The sequence below is a fragment of the Podarcis tiliguerta genome, assembly GCF_965153285.1.
Source record: "Podarcis tiliguerta genome assembly, chromosome: 16".
Classification (NCBI taxonomy): Eukaryota; Metazoa; Chordata; class Lepidosauria; order Squamata; family Lacertidae; genus Podarcis; species Podarcis tiliguerta.
The window spans coordinates 19,341,538-19,357,420 of NC_139549.1; the positions used below are offsets into that span (position 1 = coordinate 19,341,538).

Sequence of the window (15,883 nt, forward strand, 5' to 3'; positions counted from 1 at the left end):
CAATTGTTGCAAATGAAGGCTGACAAAATCACAGGCCAAAGTTGCTGGTAAGAAGAGGAAAGGGTATGTCATGAGCACTTTGCACTACTGCACAGATCAATCTGTGTACCAGATAGAAGTTTATCATTGACACCCAAAAGATAGCTCCGTTGGTTACAGCATAGTGCTGATAACACCAAGGTTGCAGCTTGATCCCCATAAGGGACAGCTGCATATTCCTGCATTGCAGGAGGTTAGACTAGATTATCCTTAGGGTCCCTTCCAACTCTACAGTTCTATGATTCTATGAGAAAACAGTTGAGATGCCAGCAGAATAAAACCTCTGGTAGGTGACTCAGAACAAGCAGCTGGGGAAGCACAATAGGAAAAGGTCCAGTTTGACTTCAAGGAAAGTTGCTTTCTGGGTCCAAATGTGGCTTGTAGTATAAGCAAGACCAGTGCTCCACCCTTTCTGCTTTGCTGTCCCTTGTTGCTTGGAGGTGCCTCTCAGAACACCTACATGATGTAAGCTCTCTTCTAATCCATCATCAAAAGCAAGCTACATAAAGCCTTTGGCCCCCAACTTGTGCTGTATCTCAGCAAAGACTACAAACCTAGTCCTGCTTACCCGGGAGTGAGCCCCACTGTGTTTTGAGTAGACATGGTTAGGATTGCACTGTAACCAACCCTTAGCATGAGGCAACTGGAAAATGGGATAGTGGCGGAACATGCATGTAGAGATCACTAAATCTCACACCTTGCAGCACCTTGCGGTTGCTATTTGACATCACAGCAGGGTTTCTTTCAAGTGAACAAGTGGCAGCTAGAATGTGAGAAGGGTGGTCCCCACGAGAGATAGGGATATCCTCCCACACACATTTGCAATTTTAGGCTCAAACAGGGGTAAGCAACTCAGTACTAAGGACTGTCTGTATTAACTCAAGAGGCTGTACCTCTATGTTAACCATCACAAAGCAACTTTTTGGCCATATGGTTAACTCAGCCTTTGTTTTATGGGCTGTAGTAATATGCACGTATGGGCTTGTGGGTGCGGGGGAGAGGGAAATGTATGGAATTACGAAATGATGCTCACTTCAGACCAACCAATTCCTGCTGGGAAGAAACAGCAGATGGGATTGATCTCCCTAGGCCTCAGATGATAGTTCTTGTGCAACTGACAAATGGAGCAATAAATAAGACATTTAGACATCCTGCTGTACAATGAAGTGAAATAGCCTAACTCAGGAGAGCAAAAAGAAATCAACCTTCAGTTTTGCTGGGGGCTGAACTTTGCAGCTGGCCTGTAGCAGAGGGAATGTGTGCTCATCAGGTGCCTAAATAGCTACACTGTCCCATTTCAATTTTACAGATATCATAGGGGCTTTACAACTGCTTTATGTTATCGTTTTGTCTTTTAGTACAGCAGACAAAAACTCTCAGGCATCTGTTACAAATGTTTTATTTTACTGGAGAAAAAGTTTTGTCAAACTTCAGAGAACAAAAGTCACAGGTTAATTATCAGTATAAGAAGGACTCCACAGGAGGGAATAAACTCAGGAAAATACCAAATATGACAAAACAAACAAGAAAAAAAAAGGGGGGAGTACTGATTATTCACTTCCAAAATTAAGCCACAAATAGGGAGACAGAAACTGAGCTGGGAGGGAAGGCTGTGGCTTAAAGTAGGCTCCAGAAGGAGAAGAGCTTGCCTCCTGTTCCACCCAGGACCACCCTAAACTTAAAATCCAGGTCTAGGCAGGGGGGTGCAATGTCAGTTATTGCTGAACTCCCCACAACACCTCCCTCCCCCATCCCCGCAAAAAATCCTTGGGAAATGTGTTCTATTTTTGTTTTTGTTTTTTAAGGGAAGTTAGTTGTCACTAAACTTTGAAGAGACACAAGATGTCCATTAGTGAGACCATGCTAAACACAAATTGACACATCGTGAAGCCTGGCACAGTTTTGTCGCGGATGTACCACAGGAACCCGACGTCCAGCCCTCAAATAGCCTACCTGAAAAATAAAAGACACAATTCATTTGAAGGCTCAAAGGTGGATCTCTGCCTAGAGTGCCTAGAGGGAACCCAGGACCACGTCGCACAGGATTCCAACACAAAGATCTTCACTTCTAAGGATGGTGCGTGAGTACCTACCCAAACTTCTGAATGTCAAGAAAGCTGTATGTGAGGCTGGTGGAAGGAACAGGCATCAGGGATAGAAAGAGAAAGAGAACTCAGAATTGTAACTATGTCACAAATAGCTCTGGAAAGATAATTATCAGCATATTCCTCAGCGGTTTACTTTGGCTGGGAGCCATAATACAGGACGAGCAGTTTAAGGGAACAATGGTCCCCGCAACCCCAATTAATGTGAATATTTATTTTGAAAAGCAAAAGAACCTCCCTATTTATAGGAAATTCTCAGTGTGCTCATTTTAGTTACAGATTTCCTGAAATGTAAGCAACTAGTTAAAATGCACATTGGGGCAACCACTTTTGAGGCAATGCTTCATTTGTTGGCATTTGCAATCCACACTGAAGCAGGACTAAGAGTGCCTCCTCTCAGCTCAGACCAGTGACTGATACTGCCTCCCAAGCAGAGGTCCTTTTTCCACAACCAGGGATCCTTTTAACACGAGATGAAAGGTACTGAACCCGAGACCTTCTGAATGCAGAGCTCTACCAGTGAGCTGTGGTCTCTTCACTGAGCAAGCTGCCTTACTCCAATTCAGATTACTTCTCCATCTAGTTTTATGTTGTCTACTCCAACTGGCAGCAGCTTCACTGAGAAAATGGGTTTCTCCAACACCTGTTACTTAATCCTTTGGGGGGAGACTGCGCCTGGGACCTTCTGCATTCAAAGCACAAGTTCTACCAGTGATACAGCCTATGTCAACCGTAGTTAAACCCTAGCTTGCATGTGAATTGCCCATCTATTCTGACACTGCCGAGGAGCCTCAGGCTATCCTACTGTGCACTGGGGACATAGATACCCTACAAACAGCAAATGGTGGCATTTGCTGTTATTGCAGTTGGTTGCAAGTAAAACACACCTATGGGACTCCTCGTTCCCCTGTCAACTGCACACAATTCAACCTAACTTCCAGATGAATGCATGCTGACTACCCGAATAGGGAGCTGTTGTGTATTTGTGTGTGTGTGTGTGTGTGCTCAATAAAAATGTTGCAGTTAGAAAAAGGGGAGGAAGAAAAATCCCTCAATATGGGGAATTATTAGGGTGAGATTGCAAACAGAATTACAAGTGTAATAATATGCATCTGTGGTATGGTAACATTTTATAATGCTGCATATTGTCCTATCTCTCAAAGGGCATCACACAGCTGGAAGAAATACAGGAAGGAAGCAATTAAGATATCAAGGGTGTGGTGCTTTCATTATAATATAAGGCTTTTAGTTTTTGTTTTAGAAAGAAGACAAATGGGATGGATGGAGAGAGGTTTATAAAATAATGAACCACATGGGGGGAAAGTGGAAAGAAAATTATTCACCCTCTCTCATACTGCTAGGACTCAGGTATACCTGCCAATGGGTTTAGGATAGAGAAAATCAGAGTATTCCCTCATATAATGCATGATTAACTGAAGAAATTTACTATCAGAAGATGGGGTGATGGCTACTGAATTGTGGCTTTTAAAAAGAATCAGACAAATTCATAAAGGAGGATATCTTCTCAATGGCCACCTCCATGAATTGAGCAGGACAACTCTGAATGAATGCTGGAGTAGACAAGCTCAACTTTATGCCCAGCTGGGGACATACCTAATTAGCCACTGCTGTAAGGAGAAGGCTGGTCTAGGCAGATCTTGGTCTGATTCAGCATGGCTAATCTTGTGTAAGGAGATGTTGAAACTGCACCTTTGACAAGCTGTCATCTTTGAAAATTCACAGGCCCTCTGCGAATGACCCTCCCAGCACACAGCTCAGAGATGAAGCTGGGGAATTTTCTGGATGCTTAAAGACTTGCTGGTTATTTCAGAGCAGCGTTGTCCAAAGGCCACTGCAAGCCAGAGTGACTGCTACACCTCAGCCCCAGCCTCTATAGTGCATACCAAGCTACATATGCAAGGGGGATGCTGGCAGCCTTGTGAGCAGATGGCAAAGGTGCAAGGTCAAGGGCAACAGCGGGGGAAAAAACCGAAGCACTTGGGCTGGAGAGCAAGAAATTGACAGACTGGGCCAGATTTTAAGAGCAGGAGAGTGGAGCCTATTCTTCCCAGAGGAAAATACTCACAGTCCAGCTATGCAGCAAAACCCTCAAGGACAGCTCGCTTCTCCTCCCTCTATTGCTGGGCTGGTGACAGTGGTCCAAACTACACCTCCCACACCCAGCTGCATCGCTTGCTCCAGGTTGCCTCAGAGATCCTAAGTGCTAGGCCTATGCTGCTGCCAGCAGCTTTGCAATCCAGAGCACAGCAGATACCAGAAGGTATCCCTCAAGACACAGCAGACCATTTTCCCAAGTCTCACCAGCCATGCTAATGTGCCATCCCCCTCCTCCAAGCGACTCAGGAAAAAAACGCTCTCACCTCCAGACTCAATACGCGGAGTATCGCAACCTGTCCGCGCCTGCATCCCGCCCGAACCGCTGGACATCGTAGAGGGATGATCGCGGAACGGGAGAAAGCTGAACACGCTCGTATCCGTACACGTCTCCGACGGTGGAAGCCGCAGCTGCCGAGCGACGCAGGGGGCTTCTATCCCGGGTGTAAAATGAGGAAGTCGCGGCTGCCGCCGCAGCAGCTACTGCTGCTGCAGTTCCCGAGGCAGGCAGCAAGGCCCTCTCGTAGGGCTCTAAGGCAGTGGAGAGGCGATTGGCCATGGCCGTGGCTTGTGAGTACTGGGCGTACTGGGAATACTGGGCCATGGTCTGCTCCGCATAAGCGTCGTATGCAGAAGCCCCATACGCCGCGGCGGACCTCGCGCGATACCGTTTATAGTAGTCCACCATTCCGTAAGGGTCATCATAATACACGGGGTCCCCATAGCCCGTAGGGTAGGGGGTGCGCACCATTCCGTATTGCTCGCTATAAGTTTCGGTCAACTCGGGCACTTGCCCCGTGCGATCTACCGGGCACTCTTTAGACCAGTGACCCTCCTTCCCACACCGGTAGCAGCCACTCTTGTCTCCCATCCCGGGTGCGGTCCTGAGACGGCTGGTGGACAACTGCACGCGCATTCGTTTGCCTTGAAGAAACAGACGCAAGAAGGGCAGCTATAAAGATTTGTTAAAAACAGTTCAAAGCAAAAGCACAGCAGGTCAGGTTTGTTTGCTTGTTTATGTCACGACAACCAGCTGGCCCAGCCTGCACAGCTAACAGTACAAGAGGCAAAATAAAAAAGTGTTTCTGGGACCAGTTGTCCCTGGCGGCAGGGAAAGTGGAATCCTGCACCTTCTGACTTGGAATAGCCCACCAATTTACCTGAGGAGCAGAGCATACAGCAGCAGCAGAGTTGTTCCAGCCTGCTTAGGAATGTGAACTATTTCATTCAATCCCCAAACATGGTTCTGGCTGCAGCAACACAAAAATATTTTGGCAGGCCTGCAGAATGTTATGGTAAAGCCCCAATGAGCCAGCAGACCCAGGAGGCTTAGGTTCAAAAACTTTGCTAGCTTACTTAGCTAGCTTACTGCATGGCTGCATCGGGAAACATACAATATCCCATTATGTGGTCCTGAACACTCCAGAAAAAACTGTTGCTGTTATTTTGTTTTAAAATAACATTTGTGACCCTTATGAGGCGATGAAATGCTTATAGGGGCATAGCAATGTATGCTAAAGGTTCTAAAAGGATATGAAGAAAGTTCCAACTCTGGTTTCACACTGAATTAATCCTTACATTCTTGATCCACAATTCCTTGCCCCTCCATTTTCCAAAGGCAACAGCACTTCCCTGACCCTGACACCAATAAAACTTGCATATAATGAATCAAATGTAATCTATTCATTCTGCTCAGATGGATCTTGCAGGATAAGGCTTCCTGAGCTTTCAAGACATGCAGTTAATTGAGATCCCTGACTATGGCCCTGTCTCTATTCCTGGCCTATCACAGACAGACCTTTTCGTGCCCAGAGTAACCACTAGCACAGCAACTAAATGGAAGCCAGAGAGGTTGCAGGGCATCAGGGAGGAGGACAGTGACCCCTTAAGGAAGTCATAACCGAAGACCACCCATTTCCTCAAGCCAGACCAGAACCAGACATGCACCACAAATGAAAGATTTACACTTGGCACACAGCCAAACATAGCACGGCCAGCCAGTTCTTACAAGGCCAGCCAAGTCTTTTCTTTCTGCTGCCACCTGCCATGAGAACTGGAAGGGGCCATGAGGGCAACCTAGTTCAATCCTCCGCAATACAGCAATCCTTCAGCCTTGTGGTCTTACCATGCACAGTGGCTGATAGCATCCACCCAGCAATGCAGGGCAGGTGTTGCTCACTAAGCTAGCCTAGTCCACCTTTTAATTGAGGGCAACTGTTTACAGACCGTGCCCTCATATTTCAGCAGTGAAAAGGTTTAATGTTCAACCCAGCTGATTTCTGCCACATGCATCCAAAAGGCTACTAACAATGGCTATCTGATACCTGTAGTGGCAGTCTGAATACCAGTCACGAGGAAGCATGAGTGGGAAAGGGCTCAGGCATCTGGATGGTCACTACAGGAAACAGGGTACTGGTCTGACACAGCAGGGCAATTCTTACGTATGAAGCCCCCTACAAGCTTGTCCCAAGACCACTGCTCCTTTTCAGCTCTCCTTTATTCCAACACCCCCCCCCCGAAACAGGGGAATCTCAATACCCCCCCCCCGCATCTTGTTAAGATAGTGGAGAGGAAGGGAACCTTTTTGTGCCTGGGGTTTTCATGCACAGTTTAGCAGCTGCTTTTGCTCCTAGACAACAACCCCTGGATAAAACCTACCTCCTGATGGAAAGAGGCCAGGTCATCCTGAGAGTAGTGTTTGAAATTTCCCAGGTGCCCTTTGCAACTGGTGTGGGTCCAACTGCGACCACGTGGAGATTTCTGGATGCCAGGTTGGCAACTGACCTCTCCATCTGGCTGGCCCCTCCAGCTATCTTAAGCAGGTAAGCAGAAGAGCTTATTTGTTGCATTTGTATCCCACCTTTTCCTCCAAGGTGCACATGGTTCACCCCCATCCTCAGTTAATCCCTACATCAACCCTGTGAGGTAGGCTAAGAGGCTGGGACAGGCCCAAGGTTACCCAGTGAGCTTCAGAACTAAGTGGGGGTTTGAACCCTGATCTCCCAGGCCCTAGTCCAACACTCTAACCAGTACACCACACTGACTTCCTAGAGTGGGGCAGCTATATAAATTAAGTAGGTAAATAAATATGGGAAAAGCAAAATGTCACTCAGAAAAGGATCTGAAATATTTTCCTTGAAGCCTCAATTTGTTCTGTTCTGGATTGCTTTATCTGATGTTGTAATGTGTTGTAAACTGCTTTGAATGTTTTTCTTTAAAATATAAAGTGGTGTAGAAATGAAATGAGTAACCAATAAAAATTCCACGGGGGGGGGGGGGGGAATGGTACCTAGACATTCTGTTGTGGCGACCGTTACCTAGGTTTAAGGTCCCATTTGGTGATTAGCTTATATATCTTAGTTTCTAACTCTGCCTGGGAGTATATGTGGCTCACCTTCCTAAGTTATCCTTCTTGCCCACTTTTGTCCAATGGATCAGGTTGCACAATCACCTTTTGGGATTTATGCTCCATTGCATGTCAACCCACAACTCCAAATAAGCAGCAGATGGGATCCTGTGCCTTAAAAGCTGCATGAACAGGACAGGCACTGCTCACCAAACCCCACTTTTAACTGAGTAACACCACTGAAGAAGGAACAACAGCAAAGCTTCTCTCATCTTTGGATGATCAGCTGTGTTTGCAAAAATCCCTTCTGGTTCAGGCAATTTGTACCTTTTTTGCTGCTACTTAGTTATCTCCTGGAATTCATAAACAATCACTGTTACTAGCCTCGCAGTCTTCAGGGAGTATGAGTGAAGCACCTTGGCACAGAGAAACACACTTCGCTGCCAAGTTAATTGTATAAAGTCTTCAACACCAAATCCAAGACTATATACAACTACTATATGGGTACTCCTTGGAGCCAAAAGGACTGCAAGTAGGAATTTCTCACCTCAAAGTGTGGCTTAATACTGCCAGATTGGGAGATGAAACAAGCAAACACATAATGGTCATTGGTCTGCAACTCCTAAGATGCTGAAGCAACAGAGACTGCAAAGGTGGAGGCTTGCCTTATCTGTATGGGTGCTTAATAGGTAATAAATATTATGGCTTATTTCAGCACATGTTTATCCCTGTCTTAACTCTATACAGGCTTCTCCCTGCCATGAACACAGCTCAGCCAAACAATTTCAAATGAACCAGGCCTTTGCTCACATTACTTACAACCCTACCAATTCCTTGCCTTGACCACTCCCTAGAGACATCTAACTTTATATACAGTTACATCTTACCTATCAACATGATATAGCTAGATTCTAACCACTTTCCAGACATATTAAAAGGAAAATGAAAAAAACTGTGCATTTTAATTGTACATTTTGGTTGTTGCTGTTTTGTTGGAAGAAAGAGTACTTTAACATATTATCATGCAATTCTCACCTGGAAGGTATCAACCTCAGCAAAAATTGACGTGGATGGTTGGATTTCTTCCCCCACCCAAAAAAAGCTCCAGATTGGAGAAATTTATTTTGTTAACACATTTTTGCAAACACTGTACTGAAGAGTTTTAGTAATCAACTAAAGTACAACTCAGATGTTCAACATTCTCAAAATTAGGTATATATCCCTCTCCAAACCCCCAAAAAGTGGAAGTAAAAAAGAAAGAAAGAAAAGAAATAAATTACTAGAATAGAAATAGTAGATTACTAGAACAAGCTAAAAAAATCAGTCTTTGCTGCCTGCCCCTAGCCATCAGATTTGCTATGTTGTCTTGGATCTAACAATGACATTCTAACTGCTCGGCAGGAAGCTGTTAGCAACAGAATGTTGATAAATACTGCAGTTTCTAAGAGAGAAGTAAAAGGTCATGCAGGCCTTGGGAAGGAGAAGCCATGTGCTGTCAGCAATAAAGGGAAAGGGCGGGGGGGGGGGATCAGTTAAGAAGGCCTGGAAGTAGAAAACACAGGAAGTGTAAAAGTAAACTGGCTGAAGGAATAGGAACAGAGCAGGCAGTGGGCTGGGAAGCATGGGCTTAAGTGATTGATGGCTATAGAGGCGGGAAGAAGAGAGGCAGTTCTTGTTTTTAAAAAGGATCTACTTGCTGAAAGGAAATTGACAGGTAGGTAAGGAAGCTGAGTGAGGAGGAAGGGTAGGATTGTGCCCTAGATTGCACAAGGTCAAAAGGCTGATTAGGTGGTGGGCAGGCTCCATGTCGCATGGATTTGAGCCGATCTTCAGTCATCAGTGCTGCATGCTTATAGCAATTCAATCAATAACCAACTAACTAAAACTTTAAATACACACTGAACATCCACAAACACCACATAACTAGTAGGGCTAACAAGAAGCAGAGACCTGGGAACTCTGAAAGACCTGGAGGCTTTTTCATTGCTGTTCAGAACTGGATGTACGAGAAATTTAAAGTCATTTTTAAATTTAAATTTAAAGTTAGAAAACTTCTTTTGGGGTGGGAGGATACATTGAAAGTTTTTCTTCTAATACGCTGGCTGTTCAGCTAAAATCAATTTTTAAGGCATCTTTCTGGATTTCATTAAATTTACTGGTTGAAAACATGTATTTGAAATTGTTCTGGCTCTACAAGTGGCATATACAAATTTGGATGCAAATGTATTGAGGAGGCCTTCCTTTTCAGAAAGCAGTGAGCTTTGGTTCATTAAATTTCTCACACAGAAAATAAAGTACCCACTTTCAAATCCTCAAACAAGGCCTTTTGCCAAGAATGTACATGTATTTAAATTGAATCTATTTAAGAAAATCATTGGTTAGAAGCCAGACTAATCAAATAATCAAATATTAAAATCTAGCCAGCGGACAGCCCTCCTATCTGCTGAACATGGCTGGAATAGTTTGGCACTCTTGTCAGCCCCCATGGGAGAGGCGAACCCATACACGGCTCTTTTTCCTTCCTGTTCCTAGCCCACCTGGCTCCCCCTTTCCCACCTTGGAATTCTGTGTTGTCAAGGCCCCTGATGGCCTCCACGGCATCCTCTGCTCTCTCCATGTGCACAAACGCGTAATCCTTAACAATGTCGCATTCAAGCACCGGCCCATACTCCTCAAACTTGGTTCGCAGCTCCAGGTTGGTGCAGCCGGGGCTGATGTTGCCTACGTGCAGTTTGGTGGAAGCCTTGCTCTTGTTCTTACTGGCCTCCACGTTGATGCACACCCCGTGCAGCTTGTAATGGTGCAGGTTGCGGATGGCATCCTCGGCTGCCGTCTTGTCCTCAATGTGCACAAAGCCGTAGTTCTTGATGATGTCGCATTCCAGAACCCGTCCGTACTGCTCAAAAAGGGAGCGGATCTCCTGCTCCGTGGCCTCCCGAGGAAGATTGCCAATAAAAAGTTTCACCATGGTGGCTAATGCTGAGCGTGGGGGACAAGAAAGAGGCTGCGTTTCAATGAATGAAGACAAACAGTATTAAGACACTTACGCAAAGAAAGAGAACCAAACCGGTATTCACTAGTCAAAGAACAATTCCTTACATCAAGATCAAGAGTGTCTAATGAATTTCACAAGCCCCCTTCAAGTGCTATCTTCCAAGAGATCATAATCTTGTTGAGAAGGGCCTCACTACTATGGCTCTACCCCCATACGGTGGGGGGTGAACAGAGAAGCAGACTCTAGGTAAGTGGCCTTCCCATGGTTTGCAAACCGGTGTGATCAGGGCTCTAAGTCACAGGTACTTCAGGCAGACTCTCCTTTTCAGAAGTTCTTCTCTTATGTGTGTGGATAGCAGTGCGCAGGCACAACCCCCCTCTTTCTCCATGCAGCAGATGAACTGCCTGTTTTTAGAAATATTGTTATTAGGCTTATGTACTTGCTTCCCTGAGCTCCTTTGGAAGGAAGAATATAAACTTTTCGAGTAATAATAACTGAAGGATCTAAACCTGGATTTCCTATCTATCCAAAGCAAGTGATCTATCCTATTTACCACAAACTGATTTTCTAGGAAGATTCACTTATTCAATAGATTTATATTCACCTCTTAAGCATTCAGATATTCAAAGCAGCTCACAATAATGTCTTAATTATGTTTAAAGTCTCTGTAAAAGCAGGCCTCTGCATACAAATCCAAAGATGCATTCCGCCCACACGCTGCAACATTTATTTATACAGTCGTACCTTGGATACCAAAAGCCCCATAACTCAGACATTTTGGCTCCCAAATGCCGCAAAACCTGGAAGTGATTGTTCCAGTTTGCGAACGGTCTTTTGGAATCCGAATGTCCGATGGGGCTTCCGCGGCTTCTGATTGGCTGCAGGAGTTTCCTGCAGCCAATCAGAAGCTGCAATTTTGTTTTCAAACATTTTGGAAGTTGAGCGGACTTCCGGAACGGATTCTGTTCAACTTCCAAGGTATTACTGTATACTGCTTGGTTGTAACAAAACCTCTCTAACCTATCATAAGCGTTGTCATTCCCACTCTCTTTTTTCAGGCCCTTTATCTGTGCCTTTAACAGCGGCTTGGCATAGAAAAATTTAGAAAGTGACTATTTTACATTCACTTCATGCAAGAAAAGCTTCCCCTACAGAATTTCTGGGCAGCAGATTGTTGCTATAGCAGAAGATCAGAACATCTTTTGTGAGGTACATCCCTCTGGAATTACCTTCCACAAAGCAGCATCTCTCCTAACCTTTGGGGATTAAGGCTGGGTTGGTTTATTCAATATCTGCTACTGAATTGGAGCTCCTTGTGTTGGTGCTGCTTTGTGGATTTGTGCCACACCCTCTTGAAGTGCACAGCTCTCTACCTTCAAATAAATTCCTTTTCAAAAAACCAGTCTCTCCTCAGGGCCTTTGGATTACATCCCCCCACTCTCACCACTGCAATTATAACCAAGATTGACACTGCATCTCTTTTCATGCTCTTTTAAGGTGTGTTTTTTTAAAAAATGTATTGTTAGGACTCTTATTTCATATATATTGCAAGCCACCAAGCGCTCTATTGAGGGAGTGGAAAGATGGCATATAAACTTCTGAAACAAGCAAACAAACAAAAATGCAAGTACATGCATTTAATTGCTTTTGCTACCTGCTTACCTCACCGTCCTCTCATTTTCTAATTTAGATAGCAAGTTAACAATGCAGTCCTTTGCATGGCTCTATAGAAACAAGCTTTTGAGTTCAATAAGACCGGAGCCTAAATATGGGCTGCATATGCACTGTGCTTTTAAAGCACACAAGCTCTCCTAAGGAATCTTGGGAACTGTAGATTGTTGGGGTACAGGGAATTGTTCAATGAGGGGTAAATTATAGTCCCCAGGATTGTTTGGGAGACCCCAACTGCTTTAAATGTATGGTGTGCATCCAGCACGAGTTTAGTTTAGGGCAAAACTAGATGTGACATTGGTTTAGTATTGCATAGTTGTTTTTAATGAAATAGTCGGTGTGTGGGGTGGAAACTGAATTGTGACAGTAGTGTGGGCTGAGGGGAAGTTTTATTTATTATTGAGATTTATACCCTGCCCTTCACCCAAAGGTTGTAGGGTATGGGTCACATCAACAGAAATAAAAAATAAAATTAAAAAAATATACAACTAAAACTAACACACACATTTCTGATATGATAAAAATACATTTACTCTTCTGCCACTACCCAAAGGAAACAAGAATGGTTTCAACCATCACTGAAACCCCTATGGCATGATAGCCCCATGTAGAGTGCATTGCAGTACTGTAGTTGGTTTGGAAATTACCAAATCATGGGTTACTGTAGCCACTCTATCTCAGTCAAAGAAAGGCCATAGCTGGTAAACCAAAAGTAGCTAGTAACAGACACTCCGTGACAATGTGGCTACTAGAGTCTACATATATGATCTTTTAATGGGAGTGCAACCTCTCCAGAATAAGGTGTGAACCCACTTCCTGAATATAGGACCAAAAAGCCACAGAATCTCCATACTTTCAGCTCAGTGCCTGCCCCCCACCCTCCACCACTTCCAGGCAATCAATTCGCACCCAAAAACCTTCTGATTCCAATGCAAGAAGGCATCATCAGCATATTGATGCCAACTCATCCCACATCCCCTTCACCAGCTATGTGAAGCTGGTACCCAACAGCTTCACATAGATGTTAAACAGCATGGCAGACAGGATGGACCCCCTACAAAGCTGAACAGCGCAATTACTATGGGGACAAGCAGGAATCTCAAAAAGCTATTCTCTGAATCTGGTACCCAGAGTAGATGAACTACCATTGCACAACACTGCCTCCAATTCCCAATTTACGAAAGCGGCCCAGTAGGACACCAGAGCTAAGTATATCAAAAGCTGTTAAGTGACAATCAACAGAGTCATACACACTCCCATCCCTCTCCCAATTCAAATAATCAATAAGGGCAACCAAAGCTGTCTCTGTGCCCAAACCAGGCAGTTGACTGAAATAGGCCATGATAACATGCTTCTTCCAAGCACACCTGAAGTTGAACAGCTATTACCTTCTCAATTGCCTTGCTCCCAAAAGTGGGTATCAGATTTCTCGGTCTAAGGAAGGCTTCTTCAGGAGGGGTTGCACTCTCCTTCAAAGCAGCACAATGCTCCCTAAATGAAGTATTCACCACTGCTGGGATTCACCCAGTCAATCCCTTTCAACTAGATTTTATAAGCCAGGATGAGCAAAGGGTTAAGATTGCAGGTGGTAGGCCAAACCCCTTCAAGTATCTTTACCAGGTCATTGGGTCACAACAGCTGAAATTGATCCCATTTATCCAACCTTGACACTGCCAGAGACTTCCCCTTGACCTGCAGAAATATGCAGTCCATGTCAGACCAAATACAAATGATTTTGTATTAAAAGTGCCTTGCAAATCTCTCACAGCAAGTGATAACCATAGTTCCCCCTCACGAGGGGTGGGAAACCTTGAGCTCTGCTAAATGGCTATGTGAGGATGCCATGGTGGCAAAGTAATAAGCCATCACCACCACATGGTAGGTGTGAACATACACTCTTACCTTTGCTTGGCCATGTTCCATGAGAGACTTGTGCCACTTATGTTCAAACCAGTAGCTAGTCCATTTCACTGATCAAAGGTCCTCCTGAGAACCAGTGGGCCCCATCACCTCCATGGACTGAGAGAGGATGCTCAGCAGCAAATTGGCCTAGTGCCCCCTCCATCAGAACATTTGACAGGGAGACCAGGGCCTCAGCCTTTAACCCATTGCTCCTGTCACCGTCCCAATCAGAAGCAGACCCCCCTCTACCCCATTTATTACCATGAGAGGAATGTAATACATAACATTTAATCCCAAGAATAAAAGTAGCACATATCCATTGTACTCTGCCACAAAAACTCATTGAAATTAAATTGGATTTCACTCAGAAGATGGTGCAAAAGCACAATACTTCAGTTTAGCAAGAACCTTTACGTATCTCACTTTCAAATGAGGTAAGCTAAACAGGATACTAGAAAGCAAATAAAGTATTTTTGTCACACAATGACTTAATTGCTTTTCTCCCCCCCCCCCCACACAACTTTACCACACTAGCTGAAGTGTCATAAGTAAAATGAGAAGGGGGTGATTTCAGCCCCCAAATCTATTTACTGTTTGCAAAGATCCATACCCCGCCTTGTTAATTTAATTGAAAGATAGGGTATACATTTTAATAATAAACTTATTGGGACACAGACCCCCTGCCCTCTCTCTTTACACTTAAGACTTTGTAAATTTACGTGTACACAGTGACACTGATGCAAAGATAATAATAAACTGCAACAACAATAATGCTAACAAAACCATTATTTTGTAAGCCACCTGAAGAACTTCTTACAGCTCACGAGAGTGCCCTCTCAGGGATGCCCCCAAGAACAGTTAACTCCTTCTCCACAACAGACACCATGTCTTTACAGCTTCCATCCGCTGCTGAAGACACACCTCTATATCCTAGTCTTTTGAGTAATGCGCTGTGTGGAATTATTTTGGCGGGGTTACGGATGATAGAGCTGTTTTACTGTCTCATGTTTTTTAAATGCTGCAATTCCACCCTGGGACTGTCTGGCCAGGGGTAGGCAAGAAACACAACAGCAACAACAATAGCGCACGTAACGTAATACTTTCTTCATTATTTGATAGAAATGAACGTTAACACTGGAATATGCTTATTGTTAAGGGTATAAACACAATGTGCTAACAATATATAGCACGTTATGGATAATATTAAGATCTTATTAAGTTTACATTACAGTATTTAATCTAACAACGTGTCAACATCAATTGGGATAAAACTGAAAGGGTTCATATTGACCACATACTGCTTTCTAAAAAATAACTGCTAGTATTGTATGTTATCGTACTTCGCTGTTTTCGTATACGCCACCTGGAGAAGTTGGTTATCGGGTGGCATATAATTAAAAAATGCTAGATATTAAAGTATCGATATATAACAGAAGAATAAGGCGAGGAGGAATTAATTAATGTCAATAACATAACAATTATTACCAATTATATTAGCAGTATTATTTAAATCCACCCAACCCCGCTTTACACTTTACAGCCAACCGCCCAGAATTGCACCTCGTTACCTTGCCTTAGCAGCAGCAGCAGCGGCGGCGGCAGCCCACGGCACAAAATGGCGGCAGAGACAACGGAAAAGCTTCTCACCCGCCCTCCGAACCCCCTAACCCGCGCTCCGCTGTACCGTAATTGGTCCCACGAGGAACCGCC

The 15,883-nt window shown here is 44.3% G+C and overlaps 1 protein-coding gene across 7 annotated transcripts; it reads right to left on the reverse strand.

Moving 5' to 3' along the window:
* Positions 1-1,422: 1,422 nt before the first annotated feature.
* LOC310666545 (RNA-binding protein 4B-like) lies at positions 1,423-15,863 on the reverse strand. Of its 7 annotated transcripts, none has more exons than XM_083417479.1 (4): positions 15,742-15,863; positions 10,162-10,584; positions 4,526-5,183; positions 1,423-1,992 (listed from the first exon to the last, which is right to left on the reverse strand). In XM_083417479.1, exons 2-3 carry the CDS (start codon positions 10,571-10,573, stop codon positions 4,534-4,536), a joined length of 1,062 nt encoding a protein of 353 aa, XP_083273605.1. In that variant the 5' UTR covers positions 10,574-10,584; positions 15,742-15,863; the 3' UTR covers positions 1,423-1,992; positions 4,526-4,533. The 7 variants fall into 7 exon arrangements, with proteins under 7 accessions (XP_083273605.1, XP_083273606.1, XP_083273608.1 ...); XM_083417480.1 differs by having other exon boundaries at positions 15,747-15,826; XM_083417482.1 differs by having other exon boundaries at positions 10,162-10,609; positions 15,742-15,793.
* Between the last annotated feature and the right edge of the window lie 20 nt (positions 15,864-15,883).